The sequence below is a fragment of the Theobroma cacao genome, chromosome 4, assembly GCF_053813885.1.
Source record: "Theobroma cacao isolate CCN51 chromosome 4, ASM5381388v1, whole genome shotgun sequence".
Taxonomy (NCBI): Eukaryota; Viridiplantae; Streptophyta; class Magnoliopsida; order Malvales; family Malvaceae; genus Theobroma; species Theobroma cacao.
In genome coordinates, this window is record NC_142642.1 from 6,891,871 (window position 1) to 6,913,188 (window position 21,318).

At 34.5% G+C, this 21,318-nt stretch overlaps 1 protein-coding gene across 3 annotated transcripts; it reads left to right on the forward strand.

Moving 5' to 3' along the window:
- The first annotated feature begins 476 nt into the window (after nucleotides 1–476).
- Nucleotides 477–17,925, forward strand: LOC18601282 (retinal-binding protein). Of its 3 annotated transcripts, XM_088805669.1 has the most exons (16): nucleotides 479–657; nucleotides 770–975; nucleotides 1,221–1,348; nucleotides 1,526–1,658; nucleotides 5,871–6,027; nucleotides 6,113–6,191; nucleotides 7,317–7,357; nucleotides 7,485–7,601; nucleotides 7,788–7,868; nucleotides 8,607–8,669; nucleotides 8,750–8,801; nucleotides 15,565–15,639; nucleotides 15,888–15,935; nucleotides 16,715–16,750; nucleotides 16,840–16,914; nucleotides 17,646–17,925. In XM_088805669.1, exons 2-16 carry the CDS (start codon nucleotides 816–818, stop codon nucleotides 17,715–17,717), a joined length of 1,317 nt encoding a protein of 438 aa, XP_088661795.1. In that variant the 5' UTR covers nucleotides 479–657; nucleotides 770–815; the 3' UTR covers nucleotides 17,718–17,925. The 3 variants fall into 3 exon arrangements, with proteins under 3 accessions (XP_007032241.2, XP_088661795.1, XP_007032238.2); XM_007032176.3 differs by having other exon boundaries at nucleotides 479–975; XM_007032179.3 differs by lacking the exon at nucleotides 15,888–15,935 and having other exon boundaries at nucleotides 477–975.
- The last annotated feature ends 3,393 nt before the right edge of the window (nucleotides 17,926–21,318 follow it).

Consider the following 21,318-nt stretch of genomic DNA (forward strand, 5'->3'; position numbering starts at 1 on the left):
CATTTTTAAATATGTGGATGGACAAAAAAGTAAACACATAATTCCTAGTTAGTAATATTTAATACAATGTCATCTATCACTTAGTAATGACATTATCGAAATAATATGTCAATTTACTATATGATAGAAAAGTACCAATTGTACTGTTAGCTAATACAAATTAGTCAACATTGATGAGAGAATTTATTTGACTTAAAATAAAAATTTAATGGTTTAAAGTTTAATTAATTTTTTGAGAATAGTTTAGTTTCTTATTTGAATATTTAACATAAATAGAACTATACTACTATTTGTATTCTTACAAATATTAAAAATTTTTGAAATAAATGGAATTTGAAATAGCTTCAATTAATCTAAAATAAAATCACCCAAAAGTGAAATAAATTTTGACTTGTAACTGTTTAAATTTGAAATAATCTAAATTTTAAATAATTCCATCTCAAAGTTATCTAAGTCGAAAATAATTGGAAGTGCAAATGAATCCACAGTCCGACTTAATTAAGCTCTGACCCCTCTTCATATTGGAAAAAAAAAAAAAAGAAAAAAAAAATTCTCCAGAGCAGCATCTTTTATTTGTGTTAATTAATTATTATATTCGGACATGGAGAAATTGGATAAAGGAAACGGATCGGCAGCCTGTGGATGCACCCCGAATCGGTAGCGTAGACATTACTTGCCTGTTTATCTTTCTGGCGAAGAAGATGGTTTCCGTTTAGATCTCACCAAAACGTACAATCATTCTAAGCCTTCTTTGATTCTCTATTCATAGCCAGAACGATCTGCGGTTACCAGAAAGAAAGCAATAAAAGTGAAAGATGGCTTCAACGGAGGGTTTGGTGCCCATAACAAGGACGTTCCTCGCTTCTTATTACGACAAATACCCATTCGACCCTCTCTCCGACGACGTATCTCGTCTTTCCTTTGAGATTCGCTCTTTCGCCCAGGATTTGCTCCAAGGCTTACCCCCGACTCAAGGTTGGTTTTATTTTTATTTTTATTTTTACAGTTATTTGCTACTTTTCCTATATTTTGGCTTAGTCTTAGTGATTGGAAACTGCTAATTCAGACTGTTTCTATTTGCGGTTACAATTTACACATACAAAGGTTGATAGTATAAGTGCAAAATCTTAGCATGCATTCCTCTGCTTTTGATAACATAACATCAATGGAACAATTATTTGATGTTGTTTTGGCATTGTCTCCCTCCTTTGATATTCTAGGTGAAAGCTTATTAATACAAGAAGCAGACAGTCAGCCTCCCCATAAAATTGATGAGAACATGTGGAAAAATAGAGAACATATTGAAGAAATTCTGTTTTTACTTGAAAGATCTCACTGGCCACCACTGGTAAGAAACAGAAACTTTCCTATCTACTTCTTCCCCCTTGTTTTGTTTTTTTTTGAATTTTTTACATAATTGCATTTTTAAGTTTCCCAAAATTGAATTTAACATTAGATTTGTTATCATAATTTATGACAGTTCTGATGGTTTATAATTTATCTTGCATCTGCTTCTCTATTGCAGCTTCAGCAACCATCAACATCTGAGGTTGCTGAATTTGCTACTATTTGTGGGCGGCTCAAGGATAAATTTCAGAGGATTTTGAGGATATTGGCGTCTTTCCAATCAAGAAACTCAGAACGTGTATTCAATACAGGTCAGCTCCATTTCTATGGGCATGTATAGATGCATACATGTACATAAAATTAGCTGGCTTGCACCCTGTTTGCATGTTTTTTCGACGTGTTTGTATGTTTTTTCGAATGTAAGTGTACACATATGTTTTGTATGTTTGGGTTGTAAACATTCTGTATGGACTTTTGACATCAAGGAAAATTTTGTGTCAGCGCTTTTATTTTTCTTTAGCTTCTCAATAAGTGGCCATGCTAATTCTAAGTTCTGTAAGTTTATTGGGATTCCAGAAGTCTTCCTTTTTCAATAGCTATGACTTTTTATACTTCATCAAATGTTTTTACTTGCATATTTCCACTGCATAATATCATGTCAAAGGATAGTTGATCTGCAATATGATTATTTATTATGTTCATCCTGTTTTATGCACAGTAAGCAGACTGATGTTGGCTATTCCAAACTTGAGGGCCACCAACCTTCATGTTTTGGCTAGGATAATTGTCAAGTAAAATTCACATTCGGGTTCTATTTTGGTCCCTAACCTTCAAATATTCCATGTGAGTCCCTAACATTTTTCAAAATGATAGCAATTAAGTCCTTAAAAATTTGGTCTGTTAAGCCTAACGAAATTACAAGTTAGTGCTACATGTCAGCATCTACGTGATATTTGTTCATACGTCAGCGTAGACATGGAATTTTTTATATGAAAAGAGAAATGATTGAAACTAAATAATCAAATAAAGAAAAAAATAAAATTAACAAAATTAAAAAGGAAAAATAAAAAAATTGTTTTCTCTTCTTTCCTTTGGCATCAATGGAATCCGCATCTCCTCTGGCACTCTCTTCATCTCCTCTATTCCTGTTGGAATCTGCCACCAACGGTGATGGGTTGTTATGCTTTCAACGCTTTTTGCCCTTGTAGACGTAGTGCTCATTGTTGCAGAGCTCCCGCTCGTCGTTTTCCTTGACAGCAGCCTAGAGGAAGACAACAAGGTGCTGGGTGCAGAGAAAGTTGCCAGTCCTCTGCTTTATCTCCCACCCCCCCTCCTTTTTTTGATTTTCTGGTTCATTGTCTCAAAAGTTAGGTTTCAAACTTTAATGAAATTTGCTTTTCCCCGCCCTTTTTTTCCTACATGTTTTAAAATTATTTCTACAGATATTTGCTCAAAATAAGAGTTGTAAGAAACACCAAAAAATGATACTTAATGGGTTTTAGTATTTTTTTTTTAATTTTCAGATAATTTCTTAAGGAAAAAAGAATACATTTTGCTTTTCATAATCATTTCTGACTTTTTGAATGCCACATTGTGCTGATGTATTGCACTAGGTGTAAATTCCTTTGGTCGTCATTTCCAAAATTGATGGAAGGATCAAATTGGTTGCTATTTGAACAAGGTTGAGGATTAAATTGGAGCATTTAGGTTAGGGATCAAAATTAAACTTGTTAAAATGGTTAGGAGCTATGGATGTATTTTGCTCTCGTTTATCTAATTGCTTAGTTGAAGAATATTGCTGGTGTATTCATTTTGGTTTGAACTACAATGATTTTGAATGCTATTATTTTCTGCTGGTTGAACTGGCTGTGTCTGAAGACTTTGTTCACATTATTGCTTTGCAGATACTCTAAGAAGGTTCTTTAAAATTGTAGTACCTTATGCTTAGATGAACATGAAGTTAGCTAAGTGCTACTGGCATTTTTTATGGTTATAAGTGTAAGCATGAGTATGCTAATGGCTGTAATTAGTTTACAAGTTGGTTTGTTAAGGGAAATGTTTTGGTTTGGTGATTGAAACTAGTTTCTTTGTAGGCAGTATGTGGTCTTGGAATTTCAGATTTCCTTTTTCCTTTTTAACAAATAAATCCCGTAGTAAGGAGATTTCACTGATTCTTTGGGTTGCTTATTGGGCATTAGATTATGGAGAGGATAGCTAAGAGAGGACATATAAGTGTAAAGCTTAATAAGGTCCGATAGGATGAACAATTTGTTTCCTTTTCTTTCAAGGATTTTTATCTTATACTTCCTTTGTACTTAAAATTCTATTCCTTTCATTGTCCTTTATTGAGCCATAGGAAGCACAGCTACGGACACCGGATATGGGTATCATACAGTTTCAACACAGAGATATGACAACTTTTTAAAAATTAGGATATGAAGTTGGCTGGATATGACAATCAAAATATTTACATAAATATATGATTATTATATGTAAGTTCATTAAATTTGAATAAAAAATATTGATCATTATGTAGTAAATAGTCTCTCAAATCTTATAAAGTGCATTAAGAAAATTTTTTTATTACAAATTCTTAATGCAATTTTATTTTTATGCAAATTTTGTACTTGTAGTCGATATTATCTCCATTAATCTGGCTCAGTTGCTTTGTAGGATAAATTGTAATTGAATAAACTTTAAAACCTTTCAACCAAAAGTCCACTTGGCCCAGCCCAATTCTATAGTTCAGTGCCCGACTAAAAAAAACTCATCTTCTCCCTTTTCACCAATGCAGTGCTGCAACTACTTCCATTCCCTTGATCACATCACCTTCCACTCAATTTTTCCTCTCTAATCTTAGCGCGGGAAGATCAAACAGTTCTTAACATTTCTCTCTCTTATTGTTTATCTATCTTTCCAATGAATGACGGCTACAACATTTTGTCCCTTCATAAGTGTATTCAGCCCGTGTTTGGCATGTCTTGGCCGTGTTCTAATTCTCTATTATTTTTGGACGTGTCCCTCCATGCAGATATGTATCTTAGCTATGGATTCCGACATATCTGTGTTTCATAGGTTTAACCTATAAGAAAGTTCCTGATTGCTTCATTCATTGTTACCTCAATAGTTTTTTATCTTGACTGCTGGAATATATTATGATACTTCTATTTTTTTTTTAAAAGTTTTGTATGTGCCAAGATGATTTTAATTCAATCATCATCTTATGAAAGCCTTTGTCTTTGAAGCATCAAGGAATTGTGTTATTTTATATTCACATCAATGTTCTTCTAAGGTTTAATGTTAGGTAGTCAAAATTAAAATTTCTGCCAGACTGACTGATATATGTAAACTTGCTGGTGGTGGGTGGGTTCCTGGAACGGTTGTGATTGTCTGGAAGTGGATTAGGAAGCATGGAGTTAATTTGCTACTCATGTTTTTTTTGATGGTTGGAGTGGAAGTTCTCTTTCTTTTTGGCATGACTTCTTGTGTGATAGTGCTTATTAAGGACCTTTTCCAGATCTGTTTTTGTTGCTGGAGAGGAGGGCCATGTATATGCTTTTTCCTCCATTTATAGTTTAAGAGTGGCTTGGAAGGCAAGCATTTTCAATAGTCCATTTGGTTCTATTTCAAGGAAGATTTAGACTGTGATTGATAGGGTGGATAAAAAATGGAAAGATGGAATATTGGAGAGGAGAAAATGATAAGATGGGAAACATATTTGTTCTTTCCATTGGTTTCTAAGTTAGGATAAAGAGGTAAATTTAAAAAAATGGACAATCTTGTAAATATGCAACACTTGACTACATCTCTTCCATTTTCTCTCTGCCTATCTTTCCAATTTGGAATGATTTGTTTTTGCAAATAAGGATGGAAATGGTAGTCTCTCCTATTTTCTTTCCTCTCACTTTTCTTTTTTACCAAGCACTAGTGAAAATCATTTTCTTTTTACTTTTCCAGTCATTCCTGTCCTTCCTTCCACTTTTCCACTCTATCAAGCAAAGCCTTAAACCAAGCTGAAAATTTTGGTTTCTAAACAGGAAAATAATGATGGAGCCAATCCTTTTCTCAATTTTTTGCTGGATTTTGTGGAGAGAATGCAAAAGAATAGCTTTTGAGGGTGACAAAGTGCATTTATCAAAGCTCTTTGATACATGGTTTAATGTTTTGTTTTGGTTTAATAAGAAGCATTGGTTAAATGTGCAAGATGCTTTAGACATCGATATTTGCTTCTCTCAATTTTAGCTTTGTCAAGGGGTGGCAGCCCCCTGATGTCCTTAACTTCTTGGTTTATTTATTTATCATTTTTTATTTTATATCCAATAGCTATAAAAATCGAGATGAACTTGACATCTTCACTGCTTCAGGGATTTTTTATGTTTGGCAAGAGGCAAACTAATTTTTATTGAACAGTGTGCACCACAGACAAGTATTTGTGTTGTCGACCTATCTGATTTGGCATTTGTAGCTTTTATGGTTGTGGAGATATCTTACGACCAACCAAATACATTTTCTATGGTTTGCAGTTATGACCTACATGCCTCAGGATTTTCGAGGAACACTCATCAAACAACAAAAGGAGAGATCTGAGAGGAATAAGCAAGCAGAGGTAGATGCTCTGGTTAATTCTGGCGGAAGCATACATGATCGATATGCTTTGTTGTGGAAACAACAAATGGATCGGTGAGCCTCCTTGGTTTTCCTTTTGCAAGTTTTAGTGTATAGTGTATGAAGAGTCTAATACTGTGATTATGCAATACCATATCAGGAGGAGACAGCTAGCACAGCTTGGTGCTGCAACAGGTGTCTATAAAACCCTCGTAAAGTACTTAGTTGGAGTTCCGCAGGTTGGTCTTATTAGCCCCCATTTTGTGCTCCTCTTTGGCATCATTTAGCCTGTTACAGCCTTTTCTTGGGGCAAAATTGATAAGTAGAAGAGTAATTTTTTGTTTGGTTCATAGAATGGCTATTCTGTGTAATGGACTAGGTATAGTGACACTGTTATGTCAGGATAATTTTGCCCCTTGACCTTTTCTTTTTTGTAATTCCATTCTCCCCCTGTCATTTTTTTTTCCTTTCAATATTTTACCAGATTTTTTCAAGTTTTTTCAACCTTCACTGTTGATTTTCATCTCCAACTCTGGCAGCATTGCAACCTCCCGTTGTGGTCATCAACCAACCATTTGGCACCCTAGCACCTAGATCTGGTTGCAGGTGTGCTGATCAGGCGTCCAGTCACCAAATCTGGTGGTGAATGTGCCAGATTGGTGCAAACTGTAACTAGATTTGATTGGTGGTAGCACTGGTTGGCACATTGGATTTCTAATATGGTCACTTCTACAGCCTAATTGACGCACTATAGTTAAAATAGCATTATTTTTATTGAAGGGAAAAATGATATTTTTGTTCCATTCCTTTTATTTTCCTTTATCTTATTCCATTTAACCGATCTTGCTACTATTACTACTCTACTCCATTCTTTAAACCAAATTGAGAAGTATCTATCTCTCCTCTATTCTATTTCCATGGAGTAAACTATTCCATTCTATGAACCAAATGTGCTGTTAGTTGACATGCATCTTGTCCTACTTTCAACAATGCAATTTATTCTGTTTTCTGCTGATGGGTTTGCATTCCCTGAATTATTTGATGAATCTTAAATTATTCATTCTTTAGGACAGTATTCAAGCCTTCATCTGAATATCTTCTGGCTTACTCTTCTTTTCCTTAGTCATGTCATTAGTGCTTAATGTGCAGAATTTCTTGTGTGGTTAAACTAAACTAATTATATTGTTCTCTTGCTGATGGCTTTGCTTGATTTATTAATTTTTCTCCTTCTCAAGCAGAGATCATGAGCAGTACAGCGTGTAGAAACGTGCAAAGTTGGGATTTATATCAAAATTTTGATTAAGATTGAAGCATTCTGTAAGGGTGCTAATGTCTTTTTTTTTTTTTACAAAACCTCTGTGCAGGTATTATTGGATTTTATTCGGCAAATAAATGATGATGATGGGTAAGCTCTTTCCAGCTTTACATAGACCTTCAATTTTGATATATTAGTAGTTACCTGTCTCTTTATGGAATAATTAGAAATTATTTATGAATAGCTAAAAACATTGAAAATAAAATCTTCCTAATAGGCCCATGGAAGAGCAACGGCAACGCTATGGTCCCCCTTTGTATAACCTTACAAAGACAGTGCTTATTATCCGACTTTTTCTTTCACTAGCGTGGCAGAGATTTGAAGCTTTTAAACTGTGAGATATTCTGACATCTTTGTATATCTAATTTGCTGTTTTTTACATAATGGAATTTACATAATGTGAACTAGACTTGCATGATAAATAAATTAATATCGGCGAGAACTATGTTTTATTGCATCTGGCTGGATGCGGTACTGATGCCTTCTTCTTGTTGATTTTTCTACCGTAACATTTCTTCAGAAATAGGCATCAGATTTCAGTCCTGGAAGAAGCAGTTGATGTCTACACCTCCGAGTTTGAGAGGTTCATAAATTTTATAAGGTGTTATTTCTTCTGTCTTCATTTGTATGGGTTACAATTTACTTCATCACATTATTTTTATTGATAATGATGCTGTTTTTATAGCAGCATTAATGATAATGATAATTGTCATTTCTACAGTAGATGCTTTATGTAGTTGGATATTTTCTTTAATTGACATCTGTTTGGGGCTACAAGTCTAGTTTATAATTTTGTATCTAGAGGAGATGGTATTTGCTAATCTAGTTGACTTGCCTGCTGGGTTTTATTTTGACAATTACACTGACTTTTGGTTGTTTTCCTTATTTTGACCTTTTAGTTGGAATGCCACCTGTCTGCTTTGTAGCTAACCAGAAAATTACCATGCTGTCACTTGAGTTGCATTATGGTGAAAGAGGCTTAAACCAGGATTTCAAACTGAATGCTTAGTCTGTTGAAGGATCTTGCTTAACAATCTTGTTATTTGCACAACTTTATTAGGGTATTTCTGAGAATTGTTTTTGGACTGCCATTCACTGTGCATATTCACTTTATCAATAGGAAATTTTATCAGATCTGGTCCCACTTTGTGTGTCGAACCTGTGTCAGTATTAATCTTACATGAAGTGACCGCTAAAATGAGATGATTGCATAAGCAGTTTAGGTATACAAATGATGATTTAACTTTTAATGCAGACTCTATGACCACTAATTGCATATTAATTTTTTAGCTGCATTTAACCATTTTCTTATAGATTTATATATGCATCCATCTATCAGTGAGGTCTTTGCAAATTCGCCATTCTTTATTTCAGCAGAGGATGCCAGCATGTTTGAGACGAGGTAAGTGTCCAAGTTTCTGCTGAAGCTTGGTGTCTTTTTTTCTTTCCGTTCAAATAGTTTTTCTTTGTTCTTTTCTTCAGGAAAAGTGATGAATACAATGAGATAACTGTCCCAGCTGGGAAAAGTTACGAGGTTTGTTCTTAAAGCAGTTTTATTACTACATTTGATTACCTGACCTATCTATGCTGGTAGCTAGTAGTGCATGTCTGTTTGTGAGATGTGTAATTGATATCACATGTTGCATAAGGAGAGTAAATTACATGGACTTTAGCCATATCTAAGTGTTTGGCTTGCCATTTGCTCGAACTTTTGGATTACGGAGTAAGCTAAAGAGTCCAAAAGTAGGATATAGATACATCTTATAATAATGCCATGAAAGATATATAAATATAATTTCATTGTATAAATAATTTTTTTTTTTAATTTTGCCCTTATGAGAAAGGAAGAATCCTTTTTTTCTTTTAATATCTTTCTTTAGTTTGAACTCCTTTTAAACTAATATTAGTTTCAAATTGTTTTTGTCAAAAGTAGTGATATACTTTTGTTTTAATAACCTCAAATCGACCCGCTAATTTATATGGGATTATGTAGTCAAGCTAGAGCCCAAAGATATAAAAAAGCCCGACATGATCCTTTTGTTTTTGGGCTATAATCGCTTGTTAAACCCAATATGAAGAAAGTGTTGAGATCTTTTGAAATGGATTCTGGGCTTGAAGATTTTGAAGCCAAGTTGGAAAATCTACTTGGCAGTCCTCTTATTCTTCTTCATCTAGCCATAACCAGACAACACGGTACTGCCTGCTGATTTCAAAATCATTCCCTCCCTCCTGCCCTTGCCTCTCCCTCCCTCTCTGTCTGTGGAGAATAAACTTGCAAATTTAACTTTCCAATTTCAATTTTTGAGCTAAGCACTAAGAAGCCTAGCTCCCATCAAGCAGCCATGGTGTAACAAACAAGAAACAACCCAACAATCTCCCAACCATCCTCTTTCCTTAGCTCTTTTTTGTTGATTGCCTTTGTTTGAAGAAGCTGAGTCCAATTTTATCAATACCATGTGTGGCAGTTTGCGTTAATACAATGTAGCTTGTTCTAGTTGTTCAGAAGACAAGTCTTACACAAATAGACCCTGCTATCCTCTCTTTCCCTTCGTCATCCTATGCAACTCCAACTAAGAATAATTCTCATTCCTCTTAAAATTAATATCCATCTTAGTATTTTAGGAGTAATGTAGTGCAGAAGTAGAAACATTAAAAGAATCCATACTAGAGGTTAAAATTGATGTAAAATTAAAGTTGGGAGAACATTAGGGTTTAGGGTTGTAAAACCACTAGCAAATAACATCCAACTGTGTACCACTGCTTATTGTGTCTGGATACTATTTATAGTAGGGCTATAACAACTTTGAATTGTACCCCTTTGATACAAATAAGCCTTATCTATCTCAGAGTCATTAAAAGATCACATGCTAGTCATAAGACCTCTTAATTATATAAAAATATAATTTTTGACCATAGATTAAAATAAACTAGAAAAACTAAAAGAATATATCAAAATAACCAGTTTAGATAAGTTCTAGAATGCTCCTGCATCAATTTCCTTTGGTTGACAAAAGGCCCTCCTCATGAGGGAAATTTGGCAGCTTCAGCATAGATCTTTGGATTAATCTCTTCTACAATCCAAGTGCTCTCACTAGCCGGTTTACTTAACGATTCCCCCAAAAATTGCTCCAACACATTTCAATAAAATCCTGTTGGGAGGCTGGAAATGAATCAATTAGTGTAATTCATAGGACAGCTCTACCAAATAGGCATTTGAACTAATTTTCTTCAACACCTTTACATCATCCAAACTTCCTCGGCTAAGTTTATGATAATTACCTTTCAGAAACTGTTCTAATCTTAAATACATAAGCACAAAGTAACCTTCTTCAAACTTTTTCACCCATCTATGGTGATTGGCAGCAATAGCCTAAGTTTCATACTTTCATTATTGTTAATTTCCTTGTGGACTCTCCTAATATGTGCAGAAAAAGCCTCTGCATCATCACTAATTTGGGCTTCTTGTGGCAATGATGGTATATTAGCTCATTTGGTTTAAGCCCATAAGCAACTTCAAATAGTGTCTTTTTTTTCTTTGTAATATTTCTATTCAATGAATTCTTGTAGGCAATTTCTAGCAAAGTTCCAAGCCTTCACATGACCACCAACAGGTACATGTTACCCAAGCTCCTTCGTTGCTTTAGTTTAGCCATCTATTTGTGGGTGGCAATTGCTAGGTTACTTCAATTCAGTCCCCAAAAGTGCTCCAAACGTGCCCCATGTATTTGACATCTCTATCAGATACTATGGAAGCAGGAACACCTTGCTCCTCACTATTTCTCTATGAAACAAGTCAGCAACATTTGGTATGTATATGCATAATACCATTAGTGCTTTAGGGTGTCCGCAATATATGTTCCCCGTTACTGCGAAACAATTACCTGTCTTTGCTCAATGGATACAAAACATCCATAGTTTAGCACCTGTTGCAACACCACGAGCCTGTTCTACCTTGGAAGCCGGCGATCAGTGCCATTGGGTAGTTAAGTTGCCTTTTTTTTGTCTATTCCATTAATTACCAGAGATTTTTTGGTACATCACATTCATTCATGTGACAGTACTGATATTCCTGAAAGCATATAAGTTTTAAAACTTAAAACATGGTATGAAAGGTGCCATTTTCAAGAGCTGGTCCATTGTAAGAAGAATGTAGTCATCCTTTTGCAGTCCTTTGCAACCCCAACACAAATTCCATGCTCAAATGAATCCACAAAGCCTCTGCCTCAAATAAAGGAGTCTAGATACCTATATTTTTTGAGTACCCCTTCCTGAATTGACAAGCTGAACATTTCTTCATTAACCTGTCCAAATCATTAAACATCTTCTGTCAATAATAGTGTCAGCCACCATTGCTATGGTATTTCTCTTTTCTAAAATGCCGTTTTAATCTGTTACCATGAAAGTTCTCTTATGATCTGCTCCCATAAAGACCCCTTATCTAAATAAATTACCTTCATGCAACCTGTATAGCAGCTTTTCTACTCCAGCTCAGTTCCTCATTTTTTGTACTGATTTTTCAACTCATAACTATTAACTTGTGCTCATCACTGTTAACAGTAAAGATTGTCTGTTCCAAGCATCTGCTACTCTATTGGACTCCCCAGTTATATACATTTTTGAATTCATCAAGAAAAGAACTCCATCTAGCGTTAGGGTCATTGAATTTCTTCGTAGATTTCGAATACCTTAGAGCTTGATGATCTAAATTAATTACACTCTTTATATGCTGAATAATGCTGCCCATGATGCTCTCACCACTGCATAAACTCCCAATTATAGGTGAAATAACAACGTTTGGTGTCTGGCAATTCATTGAAAAATTTACTTGCTCCCATCTTGACTAAGAACAGCCCTAACTCTGACTTCAAACAACAAAGAACAAACAAACTACCAAAATCTGGTAGTGCAAGAACTGGTGCCTCTGTCATCAAAACCATAATCTATTCTAAAGCTCTTTGTGCAGAATTTGACCTTTCAAAGTTGCCTCTTTTCAAGCATTTAATGATATGACTAACCCCTGAAAACTTCAAATTTCTTGTTTGAGATGGGTGCTGGCCACCCTTTAATGGCACACACTTTCTCCAGATTGAGTTTCAATCTGTTTGTTGAGACCATAACTTCTAAAAACACAACCTCATAGCATAGGAAATTGTACTTCTTCAAGTTTATATAGAGTTTCTCTCTAAGGAGAACTTTTAAAGCCTGACTTAAGTGAGTCAAGGGTATTTACTGTGAATCAAGATGTCATCAAAATTGACATTCACAAATGAATTGAAGAAAGGCTTTACTACGTTAGTCATAAATCGCATGAATGTGCTTGGTGCATTAGAGAGACTGAATGGCATAACCAACCAGTCATAGAGCCATCGGGTGTCTTGAAGTCTGTTTTCTATTCATGACCACTTTTTAGTGCCTGTTTGGTCTGGCTTTTTTTCAGCTTATCTATCTCTTAAAAGCAAAAGCCAAGCCAAGCATGATTTTTTGAGAAGCTCTTAAAAAAAAAGTAATTTTTATTAAAAGAATAAAATTTTTAAGAAAAGAGCTTAAAGAAAAGCTCCAGGGAGGAGCTTTCTCTTCTCTTCTTTTAAAAACATATTAATTTTTTAGAAAATATCCCTTTCTCAATCAATCTCCCTACCCTCTCATTCTTTTTATAAATGACCATTTTTAAATGTAAATCGCGATTTCCCTCTCCTTTACCTCTCTCTACAAAAATTATTAAAAAAACAGAAAACCCAACAACAGAATATCAAAATCTAGAATTTTTTTGTTCTTACAAAGATTAAGAGAAAAAAAATTTAAAATTCAAAACTGCATTCAGATACTATTTAAAGGTTTTCTCCCCTTTTCACCAAAAAGGATTTTAATGTTAAATACATCGTTTCCTCTTTTCTTTTCTTTTTTGGGAATTGGAGCATCATGGTCTGATTACTTGCTAGATCAACAAAAACCTAATACTATTGCTACTATACAAGTTTGAGAATTGTTCTGTTTCTTTATTGATTTTTTTGATTTTAATATCTAAAATTATATATAAACTTGAAGCATTACATTATAGCTTAGTTGGTGATTGAAGATGGCATAAATATCTTTTATGGTAATTTTAACCAAAATTAGAGCTTATATAATTTATTTTGTCAAACAGTTTACCAAACAGTTTTAGCTTAATTGTAAAAGCTATTATTTTTCATAAGAGTTTAATAATAGCTTTTAAGTTAAAAATAAGCTAGGCCAAAGAGGCTCTTAGTCTGATTATTTGATAGCCACTTTGTAAATTAATATTAGAGGAACACTTTGGAACCAGCCAAGTAATCAATCATATTACTCAAACAAGGAATGGGAAATCTATATTTGATGGTAATTTTGTTGATGGCAAGATTGCCCACCCATATCCTTCATGAACCATCCTTTTAGGTGCTAGTACAGTTGGACAAGCACAAGGAACTTTGTTCTCCTGCATCAATTCCTTAGTGAGCAACTCCTCAACCTATTTCTGCATCTATGTGCATTGCAACGAAGACCACCTATAAGCTGGCAGATTCAGTATAGGAGCCCAAGGAACCAAATTAATAACATGTTGGGCACTTCGTGCTGCTTGTAAAACAGATGACAATTTCTTGCTAAGCAACTCTTCAAACTCTTTTAGCAATAGCTGCACTTCAAGAGGATGCTAGTATTTCACCCTTTTGGTTATTTGGCAGAAACTTGCTAGCTAAAGCATAAGCTCCATGTAACTTCAAATTATTCCATAAAATCTATTTACCTTAATAGCATTTTTTTTTTTTTTGCTTCCTTTTGATGGTGCTACCTCAATAAATAAATTATGATTTATGAGATGTTACATAGTCATGGTCAACTAAGTAAGGTCTACACCAGGGAATATGAACAGCATCCATGAATGTAACATCACACAAGGATTCATCTTCTAGATTATTACTGAAAGAAGATTTGTCCGACAACAAGATGCTATCGGTGTATCACTTCCCTTTTTAAACCACTCATATCTGTCTGCATAAGGAAATTTCTGTGTAGGCAGCTCTAACTTCTTCACTACCTCCTATAAAATAACATTCTCCATGTTCAACACTATCAGTAATCACATCCTGCACTTTGTTGCAGTGAACAATGCGAGTTCTAATATTGTGATGTTGCGTTTAATCTTTGCCTTCTTCGACAACCGCACTTGTTTTCAAAACTTTTTGAACCACTAATGACTCTCCTTCAATTGGATAAACATCAACTTCCATGTTATCTTCATAATCATAATAAATAAACTAGCTGTAATTCCCTTTTTAAGCCTTTTTTACATTGTACAACATTTACCCTTCTTTGTGGACTAGAACAAGAGGTAGACCCTCTTTCACCACAGCTAAAAAATGAATCGACAACTTGTTGCTTGCCTCAGATGTACCAAAATCAGAACTGTTTTGTACTGCATAAGTTGCTCCATTCTTCCCTTTGTCACTCCCCCAACTTGCCTTGTTGGATGTGGCAGCCCCTATACTACTCTGAGTGGTTTGGTTACTCTGAAATCCTTGAAAAATGCTAAAATCTCATCCTGCAAGGTAATTTCTTACCCTACACGTGTCTCCTTGCACCATAGTGTGCCATTTGCTTTTTAGCCATTAAAGCATATTGCTTAGCATCTTGAAGTTTGAATAGACAAACCACTCCCTTCTTATCTTTACGGATTGATTCAAACCAACAAGGATGTATTGTATTGTTGCCATATGTTTGTTAATTTAATAAATAAATAAAAAAAGAACTTAATATGATCTAACTATTCCAAATAGTGTAACTACAAAAGTGACTAATTTAACATTGGGTAGGACTGGCTGCTTGCTGCCATGAAAAATTGGTGAGTAGAAGAAACTATTGATAAAATATAGTTCCAGAGGCTGCCATGAAAGGCAGGTGAATGGTAGAAACTAATGATAAGAATATATTCCCAGAGGCTCCCATGAGAGACTGGTTAATAGTAGCAACTAATGATAAGAATATATTTCCTGACGTTGCACTGTATTATTTATAAAATTCTCAGTTGAATTTGCCACTTGAATTCTTTATCTCTCTCATTGAGGGTTGTGTAACACAAGTTTGACTCTTTTAAGTGTTGTAAATCAGAACTGTTGTGAGTCATTTGCAATTAATCCCAAACTTCAGGAATGCATTTGGTGTTTAAGTTTTGTTCTTTTATATGTTTCTTTTTAACTTTTATTGGGCTAAGATTTTTTACAGATTACTTATTCTCAACTTTCTCTTCTTTTTTTTTTTTTTTAAAATTGCATTCCTTGCAGGTTTCATTGGCTGTTGAGTCAATAAACTCGTATATTGCTTGGGATTTCTCATTGGTGCAGGGCAAGATGAACATGGTACTGTCATTAACCTTCTCTTCTTGAACCTTTAATGAAGCATTTGGTTTACTAGGTTACCAGATATTTTCGATATGATTCTGTTTTAACATGATTTAACATGAATAAATAAAGTAGTACATTGGTTTCTTTTTTGTTAAGCAGTTGTATGTTGGTTGGGTGTCATGTAAAGACATTCTTCATTTAATGTTAATTAGTAAGATGCTGAATCACTTTCAACTGTGTGAACTTTACATTATTGGTGTCAGGATATTGGATTTAGTGTGGAGTACACAAATACCGTTGGTGAAAAAACAGTAAGTTGGAGAAGTATAGTTCCTGTATTGCTCACTGATGTTTTAAATTTGAGTAAAATACTTCTACACTCCTAAGTTTTAATCGAAATTCCAAATGAGTTCATTAGTTTTCGAAATGGATACCCTGTTCCAAAAGTGTAAACATTGTTGACAAAAATTATGAAAAGACTAAAATGTCTTTTTTTTCTTTATTAATTTAAAAAATTATTCTTATATTAAAAAAAATGGGGGAGCACCAGCAGAGGAAAGCATCGGTCCCCCAAGAAAAGGGATTTGGTGCTCCCCTCTCTTGCGGAGCGATTGGTGCTCCCTATTTTTTACATTTTGTAAAAAATATAATAATAGTAATTTTAAATTAATAAAAAATATATAATAGTAATCTTTAAAATTGATAAAGAGTAAAATTGTTATTTTAATATAGTCACTTTATCAAAATAACGGAAACACTAACGGTTGGCTAATGGTTGTACCAATGTGTTCAGCGGAAGATATCTTTTTGGGCGGAGCATCCATTTTAATAATGGACCCGTTTGAAATTTCGATTAAAACATAGAGAGGAATGGGTATTTTACCCTTTAAATTTACTTTCTTGTGTTGCAGTCATTGGTTCTTTTCTCTCCTCAGCCTGTTGTAGCCGGTTTTTTTTTTTTTTGGTTTTTTACCCTTTTCTTGCTCCGCTTTCCTTTTCCCTTCTATTTTTCATATCTCTATGCTTACCCATTTCTGGCTTTAATTTCTTCTCCCTGTATTGCCTTGGGGCGTTGCTGATTATTCTTCAGCTAATATTACCTTACCGGCGTTATGAGTCAGATCAAGTAAGTTATTGGATTGCTGAATTGGCTATGAAGTGTTAAGTTTTTATCTTTCATGTATACAAGTCTAAATCTTCCCTATATTTATACAGGGCAACTTCAGCACATGCATGGCTGGAAACTACAAACTTATCTGGGATAATTCGTATTCAACATTTTTTAAGAAGGTAGGTGGTTGTATTTAAGGATTTCTTGAATTTCTCCTTAATTTTCCTTTTTGCTGCCTGATCCTCTTCAAAGCATTGAGTACCACCTCTGAAAGCTGATGCATTTTATAGTTTGTGCAATTTTGGTTGATCAGAATTTGTATTTTCATATAGCTTAGGACCTTTTGCGGGTGCTTGTTAACGTCAAACATTTAAGCCTTAAAGCTGGCATTGGCATTCTGCTTTTTGCAAAGCAAGACCTCTCCTTCCCCTCCTCGCCCAATTTGTTAGCAATTCCTAATTTCCTATTTGTGGTGCTCCAAGGTTTATATTTCCGCTACCAGCCTTTACTGGTTCTTATTGGCCTGTTAGTTGTTGAAAAGGAAACGAAAATGACAAAAATTGGTGGAATATGTTCAACTTAAAGTGAGTAAAGACTAATATATAACAAAGTGTTTTGTCTCATATAAAGTAAAAATGCATCATTTGTTAAAATCTTTTACTTTAATTATTCAAAAGATTATTTTCTTTGGCATTTAAATATGCTTTCTGTGAAGGAAAAAAGCAGTAGAATATTAACCAAATAACAACTATATGGAGCCTAAAGTATCTTTGAGTATTCCCTTGAAGCTTATAAAATGTAGGCAATTTAAAAACTTCCTGCCCTTTTGTCAGCAGTCATAAGCTGGCTGCTCTTGTTCTGGTTCAATATTCAATAGTAACAAAGTTAATATATGTATCTCGTTGGACAGGCCCTTCGGTACAAAGTCGACTGTATTCCTCCAGTCCTGGATTCAGCTGAGTCAAATGAAGTGGAAGGATGATGATACCTTTGGATGTAGCATGTCTCATATTCTTATCCTTGATTTTCTCTCGTATTCATTTGTACTATAAGTCCTGTCTTTTGGCGTTTTGATTATCCGAAGACTGCCTCAGCCAAGGCATTGTCTCATAAAATAGATCTATGTTTGCACGTTACCGTGCAATTAGTAGAAGTTTATGAATGAAAGAGTGCTATCTCTTCACAAAACATGTCAACTGCAGCATACATATTTGGTAATGAATGAAAATCTCAAAAAACAAAAATGATTTTTGAATTGTTAAATGTAATGAATATATACAACTTGCTTAGAGGACTGTGTTTATAAACAAAATTCATCAAAGAAATGTTTCAGCAAGTGGGACGGTTGTCTTAGATGCTGTGCTGCACTGACATCAATCATTAAATTGGGATACATTGTCTTTCAAAAAAAATGTGATATGCTTTTTGAGATTTTACATGTATGGTTTTTTGAAGTGTTTGGGAGAACCTTCTCCTGGAGTGGAAGGGGTTCACTTCTCAGGGGTTGGCTGCGCGGAAATATCCAACAGAGTTGGAAAATTTGGAATAAAAAAAGAAAAAATGGCATGTATTGATTTACTACGCTTAGCTAAAATATGAGCTGCGTCATTTTCTTTTTGTTTTGACATTGCAAACCACATTTTGTTGATTGTTGAAAGATTTTATTTACCTGAATTAAGTTTTTGGTCTGCTACAAATACTTTTCTACCCAAAAGTCTCTGAATAGAAAAAGAAACCAAACCAATGCAGATCATAATTGAAACATATTTTATACATACAATAAACAAAAATGCAAGAAACAGAATGAATAAAAAAAATTAAGTATATAGATGAAAATGAAATCTTAATAATTTTAATTAATCAACAGAATTAAACAATAATAAGATAGGGAAACATATATAAAGTAGATAAAAGAAGATACAAATATTTAATAGTCAGCGTAGGTAAGAAAGAAACTTAATGAGAACGTACAAGAAGAGTATCAATTTGTCTAAAAAATGCAAACTTCGTTGGTTAGGTTCATGGAATTTATTAGAGCAATCAATCATTAGATCTGCCAATTGAGAATAGAGAAAGATTACATAACAAATAGAAGAAATTGTGAGAAATAGCCATATTGATAAACCAATTTTAAAAATAATTATCAATGTAAAGTTCAATGTTTTTATCCAATTTTTGACATGCCTTGACAAAATTACCCTTGAAGGTATTTAAGAGAAATTAATCTCACGATTTGTCACTCTCGCCATATAGAGAAATTAAAAGCTTCGTCAACTATCTCAACTCCCTAAGCTCCCTCAACTTTCTCAAGGCTCTCAACCACCTCACCTCTTTGAGATATCTCAACTCTATCAAATCTCTTAGCTGTCCCAACTTTGTAAGATATCTCAGCTCTTTCTTGCCATCCAAGTCTCTTTAATTTGAACACCATCAGCATCGTGCTTTGGTTTATTTATTGCCATATTGCCATATCGTTCGTCGATACATAAACCTAGGAGCAGAGATGACATCAAGGTATGCTATTGGGTTTATTGCTTTTGACAGAACCACAAAGTTGATGGAAAGCCCACTCCTTTCAGTTCTTAAAATTTGACTTTACATATGAACACTGCACAGAGTTGTTACACGCCATGCTTAAATGTAACAGCTCTAATGCACATGGTGTGTAAAACATATATTGAACATGGCATGGTGTGTAACGTCATGTTTGTGTACATGGCATGTGTAAACATGTCGTGTAGCAAAATGGTTGAACATGGCGTGTAGAAATTTATTTATTTGAACATAACATGTAACAACATATTTTCAACATGGTGTGTAGTAATATTTTAAAAATGGCATGTGTATGGTTGGTAAATTGATTTAATTTTTCCGATTCAGGAGAATATAGAGAACGATGTATACCTATTATGGGTAAACATAATTTGTTTGTGAGCACTTGCAAGCTGTTTGCAGTGAATTTGCTTTCATCATATAATAGTTGATAATTAGTGGTTGTTAAAAGAGAGAAGAAAATAGCCGTTTTTGTTATGTAAGGAAAAAGCAAGCCCACTGATTACAATGTCCTTTATGATGAGGAAAAACTAGTATCAAACAGAAGAGGCATATCATAATATTAAAGGGAAAGCCTAGTTGACCTCGATCCCGACATAAGATAAGAATTAAGATCTTTAGGGTGGCAAACGGTAGTATAAACATCAAACCTGTAAAATTTTGTCAATACGACATGTAAGAACAACATGTTTTCAGTAGGGCATGTAGCAAAATTTTAGAACATGGCATGTAGCAACATAATGTGTAAATGGATTTTGCCCTTAATTTTTTTTAAATTACAACGATGTGTAAATTGTGCGACTTGTGATAAGACACGGTGTTATTGGATCAATGGCATTTACAAGGGTGGTGAATATCAAATGCGGGAGGGTTATGAGTGATTTTTCGTTTGGGGGCCTGATGAAGCTAGTAGAAGATGTTGTTAGGGTAAACTCACAGAATTAGGAAATCGAGTTACATGCATTGATCAGTATACCCGGAGAGATATCACGACCAGTTATTAAAGATGATGAGGATGTTGTGTTAATTCTGTTAGAGCAGATGAATGTTTCGGTAGTGTACATTACCGTTAAGGAACACCATACAAATGTTATGGCACATGAAGAAGCTAAACAACATGGTAATCACTTTAATCAGAATCAAATTTACACTCTTGTATAGATACTACAGAATGCAATCCCTAACCCACAACAGTGGCAATTGATGTATGCACATGAGTTTGTGTATCCTGGTAAATAGATGACATTCTCACAATAGTTGGTTGCACAATTACGATTAGTATGTGCATCGAACCAATAACTTGTTTTTGTCCAACTAGTGCAACGCTCAGGTGAAACTATAGAGGGTCAAATGTCATTTTCAAATGACACTGTGAGGCTCGAGGATAGCACAACATTGCTTAAGGATGACACTGCAACATATGAGGATGACATGGTGACTCTCGAGGACGACGATGCATTTGATCAAGGTGAAGAAGGCTAGTTCCTTGCCGGTGAAGATAGCTTTGATGATGATTTTTATGGCGGGCTAGATGGCTGGCATGTTGACAGTTTAGTGGATGATTGGGTTGACGACAGTTATAATTGGAATTGCAATCATGTTGAAGTCAAAATAGAACATGGCAAAGGTGTAGATTTAGGAGATGTTCAATGCAATAACCCCATAGCCAATAACCCCATTGCTGGTGCGAATGGGATTAGTTTGCCTGAGACATTGGCCAATGATAGTTATTAGGAAAAGGGAAATGTAGGGGTATCTTGTATATAGCATATTGCTAATGCATAAATGTTCTCCTTACAAACAGTTACCATAGAGGAGTACACATTAATCGATGATTGCTTATACCGAGGAAAAATGTTTTCCTTAAAGGTTGCATTGAAATGAGCTTAGAACATGTTGGCACTAAAAGAACAGTTCAAGATAAGAGTAAAAAGGTCATGTTAGGCTCGTTTTGAGATTGCTTGTAAGGACAAGGCTTGTAATTTCGGTGTGTGTGCAATCAAGTTACTTGAAATAGATTATTGGCAAGT

Bases quoted from the DNA above. Each gene is read 5' to 3' on its own strand.
- LOC18601282 (XM_007032176.3), top strand. From the start codon at position 816: ATGGCTTCAACGGAGGGTTTGGTGCCCATAACAAGGACGTTCCTCGCT. The intron at 1,659-5,870 runs GTCAGCTCCATT...TATGGTTTGCAG, and splicing joins AGAACGTGTATTCAATACAG to TTATGACCTACATGCCTCAG. The intron at 16,751-16,839 runs GTAAGTTATTGG...ATATTTATACAG, and splicing joins GGCGTTATGAGTCAGATCAA to GGCAACTTCAGCACATGCAT.